At 58.3% G+C, this 4,581-nt stretch overlaps 1 protein-coding gene across 1 annotated transcript in view; it reads left to right on the forward strand.

The window, feature by feature from the left end:
* LOC104165266 (zinc finger protein 512B-like) overlaps positions 1 to 4,578 on the forward strand; it is a gene marked incomplete at its 3' end in the record, with an annotated part of 26,624 nt that extends 22,046 nt beyond the window's left edge. The window contains 4 exon segments of the mRNA XM_009704842.1: positions 397 to 498; positions 1,525 to 1,587; positions 3,908 to 4,006; positions 4,360 to 4,578. Of these exon segments, the coding sequence (XP_009703144.1) occupies positions 397 to 498; positions 1,525 to 1,587; positions 3,908 to 4,006; positions 4,360 to 4,578 (483 nt within the window).
* Between the last annotated feature and the right edge of the window lie 3 nt (positions 4,579 to 4,581).

A 4,581-nucleotide genomic window follows, 5' to 3' on the forward strand; every position in this document is an offset into this window, starting at 1 on the left:
CGGTCCGCCACGAGGCACCAAAAACGCTGGGTCTGGGCCTGGGCCTGGCCCCGCGATGGGGCACGGACCCAGGAGCAGGAGCCTCCCCTCACCCGTTTGCCAGCGTGGTGTGGAGGTGGCTGCGGTGCCGGGGGCTCCTGCCCTGCTCCTTTCCCGCAGATGCCCCCCAGCCCAGCTGCCACCTCGCCCGTGGCACAGCAGCAGGCAGAGCCACCCCCCTGCTCTGCGGTGCCCGGGGGGGGCAGATGACATCTCTGGGGAAGTCTCCCAACTGGTTCTCGGCTCTGATTCACTTCTCCTTCGGGCGGGGGGGCAAGACCCATGCGAAGAGCGAGGACTCCACCACGGACCGGACTGGTGTGTGCCGCTCTGCTAATTGTCTGCTATTGTTTGCAGCTCAATTACACCCGACCGGGGCTTCCAAAGCTCAATCCGAGGCTGCTGGAAAACTGGAAGAACGAAGTGAAGGAGAAGGGCCGCATCAACTGTCCCAACAACGTAAGGACCGTCTCTGTTCTTCTCCGGGCTGGCTGGTCTCAGTCTGCAGGAGGAGGGGCAAGTTTTTGGGGCAGAAACCCGCCAAAGCCAGGTTCTTGTTGGGCCCTGGATGAAGCTGGCAGTGATGCTCAGACCCTCGTTTCACCTCCTCTCCCTGGGGTTGCTGCTGTGCCTGGTTGAAGCATGTCCCACCTTTGGGACCCTCCTGGTGTGCTCAAGCCGGTGGGCTTGGGAACTGGGCCACCCTCTCCCAAGGCGCCCGCGGGCTGATGGCTCAGCATTGCCCAGTTCGGGCTCTGGAGCTGCCTTTGGGAAGCTCCTGAGATCCGGCCGGGGCGAAGGCTGCATGCTCTGTGTTCAAGAGCCTTTTTATGCAGAGAACCTGCTTTTCCCAGAGCGAAGCAGGGACTGGTTTTAAGCCATTCTTTTTAAAGCCGTGTGACAGGCAAAGACCTCGGGGACATAGTGTGTGCGCTTCATCTTGCTGTAAAACGCAGCCTTGGCCTGAGCTGGTGGGGAGGTGAACTCCACCCTTGTGCTGGGCTGTTGATTTATCATCTGAAACAAAGTCTTGCTAACGGGAGTTTTGAACGTGGCTGTTACCGCAAGGCCGGGGGAGACGCGCTGGCTAATTAATGTCATACACAGGCACTTTGAAAAGACGTTGCTCAGAAACTGGTCATGCTGCTGCCCGGGTGATTTCTCTTCTCCGTTAAGCATCTGCTGTGGCTCCAAGAACTCCTGTAGCCCAGCAGGACCTCCCGACGGCTCACAAATGTACGTTTTCCACGGAGACGTTTAGGGGAGATGTTTTTCAGCCCATTGCAGAGAGATGTGGCCACATGACTCCCATTAGCACTAATAGGAAACGTGTGACCAGAGCCCTCCGTGTCTCACAGAGCGTTAACCTCACGCTGCGTAGCCTGGACCGGTGGCCTTGCTGGCACAGCGGGCTCCTGGCCCGGCACAGGAAAGCACGGAGACGAGGAGGGATTGTGGCAAACCCTGCTTTGTTTCTTCCCGCAGTGCTGTGAAGCCATTTACTCCAGCGTCTCGGGGCTGAAAGCTCACCTGGCCAACTGCAACAAGGTAGGTCCCTCTTTTTACAGCCTTGGCTCAGAGGTGGGGCTGGGTTTTGGTTTTCTCTCCCCCCTGGCTTGTTTGGAAGCAACAGGCCGAGGCACAACAGCACAGGTTAAAGGATCGTGGCTGCTGGGAGGGCTGGCCAAGAAATGCCGCTGCCCATTGAGCTGTCACCACTCAGCCCGTTGTCGCACCATCCCCGTCTGTTTGCTGATGCTCAGCACTGTCCTCCTGGGCAGGATCAAACCCACAGCCACAGGCAGATGAAGGCAGAGAAGCTTGAGCTGAGCAGATGTGATGGAGGGGATTGGGCTCTCATCCCAGCCTTGGAGGAGAGGTCTTGCAACACAAACGTCTCACCCGAGAGCCCAGACCTCTGACACCCCGAGTGCCTCGCAGACAGAAAACCCGCGCCTCCCTCGCCCCCCCCCGCCCCAGCATCCCGGCCCCACAGCAGCCCCTGCCCAGTTTGGTTCCTGCAGCCTCCGAGTCGTTTATGAGCCCTCAGCTACCCAGTGCGGCCAACACCTCACACGCATTGACCGCAGGAGCTCAGAGCCAGGGAGCTGGGCGTTGGAAGCTGAACATTTCGTGAGGCCGGTGGGAAGCAGGAGTCTTTCTCCGTTGATTTGGGCTGCCCTGCAGCCCCTCCAGCAGCTTCCCCAGCTGGAGGGACACTGGTGCGGTGTCTCCTGGGGATGGAAGAGGTGGCCGGTCTGTGCAGAGACCGGTGCCCTCCCGCTCAATAGAGCAGCGATGCTGCCGGCTGCAGTGAGCTCCGGTGGCCGGCAGCCGCCACGATGGAGGGATCGGGAGCTAGGCGGAGGTCCCTCAAATTGGAACTGAGTAAGAGCTGGTAAAGCTTTATACCCTGAAACATTTCCAGCTGCAGCTTCCATTGAATGGAGCTTCCAGGAGGCAGCTCCAATGCATACCCCGTGGTTATTAAAAACACAAACTCCTGCTCTCCTCCAACACCAACCCTTAATGAGATCGTTTAGCAAATGGGCTGCAGAGATCCGGCAGAAGAAACTGCATTTATAGAGGATAAAAGTGCAAACCCAGGAGACGAGGGCAGTTCCTTTGCTAGCCTGCAGCACCAGGCAGCCCACCAGCAGTCTCCAAGAGAAAACGGAGCCGTTTTGTGGCTGGTTCTGTGCACAGAAAGCAGCCAGGCGTTTGCACGAACATTTTCATTAACTGCAGAGCTGCACCCTCCAGGTCCGGCGAGTCTGGCATAGCCAGGACCGGGTGTTGGGGGTCAGCACTGGGAGAATTTGCTGCTTTGTGTCCCCCAGGCGCTGCTGTCAACGGGACTCTTGCCCTTACAGAGGATTTAGTTTGGGATTGAATACATGTGCCACCAAATCTGGCGTAAATCACAGCCCCTCCAGAGCTTGCCTGTGATTTCTGTTGTAAAATCCTGCAGAATTGGTTGAAATACATCAAGCCTTACCTATGGTGGAGGATGCTCCCCAGCAGCACCCCATCTTCTGCGGGGAATGATGCGCCAAGATGATTTTTGCCCGAGTATTTCTGAAGCCAACCTGCAGCGGGGCCAGGCCTGCCCGCCTCCTGCCTGTTCCTGAAATGAAAGACCTGTCTAACTCCAGATTTACAGCACGGAGCCGGCTATGGAGAAATTCCCAGGGAGCACATATATCGCCTGGAGGGGCCCATCCATAAACCCCTCGTCAACAGAGAGCACATTATCTCCCCTGTGCTGTGAACTGCGGCAGAGCCAGGAGATCAGTCATCCCCACAAGGGCTGTAACGACAGAAATCCAGCAGTCGCTGTGTCTCTCTGACAGCATAAAAGGAAAATTAGGTGAGTCTGTTGGACATAAACTACAAAATTACACGGCGATTCAGTCCCAGGAGGTCACAGATCTGCTGACAGTGAGGAAATGGGCTGGTGTGCCCCGTCAGCCTCCCGCACGCCCAGGGACATACATGATGTCAGTGGTAACGTAACAACCGGTGTTGGGGATGCACAGGCAGCAAAACCTGCTGCTCGCTGCCCTCCGGTCTCGTCGGACCCGGGACTACGATGCCTGGCCTGGCGCCACGACAGCCGGCACCACCAGCGCTGCTGCAGCACAACCGGTGCAGGCTGAAATTCAGAGCAGAAGATGCGGTTGTGAGCTGGCCTGGAGCTGTGGGCCGGCAGAGATCTGGTGGTTTAGAAATGAGCATTTATTTTCTGTTGCCTCAAGGTTCAGGCATCAACCTCCCTGCATGGGGAGGGGAGCAGGGCAGGGGGAGCCACCCCTCCAGGGCATTTTCGGCTCTGCTTGGGGCTGCAGGAGGATGCTCTGTCTTGCAGGGGGACCACTCGGTGGGCAAGTACCGCTGCCTCCTGTGCCAGAAGGAGTTCAGCTCTGAGAGCGGGGTCAAGTACCACATCATCAAGGCTCACTCGGAGGTAAGGAAGCAACTGGGGCTGATCCGGGCTGGTCCCTGCTCCGACGTGCCCATCCTCGGGCTGCTCTGGGGCTCCATCCATCCGTGTCTGCCAAGAGCGGAGCACAGCAGCTCCCAGCAGCACCAGCAATGCTGTGACAATCTGGGGGGGAACGTCCCTGTCCCCCTTTGGGTCCCCAACACCCCCAGGCCAGTTGTAGCTGCTCAGTGCTGGCCAGCTTGTCCTCAGGGAGGTGATGCCAGCGGGGCGTGGGGTGGTCCAGGCTTGGGCAGGTGAGGCATGGGTTGTGCGTGCCGGTGCCGGTGCCTGGCCCCAGGATACTCACTAACCCCCGTGTCACCCCACGGACACAGAACTGTTTCCGAACCTCCGCAGAGGCCAGCCGGAAAAAGAAAAGCAGGGAACAGATTTCATCCAGCAAAGAGGAAAAAAAGAAAAGCACAAGCGGGAAGAAAAGGGGGAGGAAACCCAAGGAGAGGCCTCCAGAAATGTCCCCGAAGGGCAGAGAGAGCGTGGCAGCAAAGACTAATCACAAGAAAACCCTCGAGCACTGGGAAGGCTCCCGAGGCAGCTCC

Source organism: Cariama cristata, unplaced genomic scaffold (assembly GCF_000690535.1).
Source record: "Cariama cristata isolate BGI_N322 unplaced genomic scaffold, ASM69053v1 scaffold14837, whole genome shotgun sequence".
NCBI classification, from domain to species: Eukaryota; Metazoa; Chordata; class Aves; order Cariamiformes; family Cariamidae; genus Cariama; species Cariama cristata.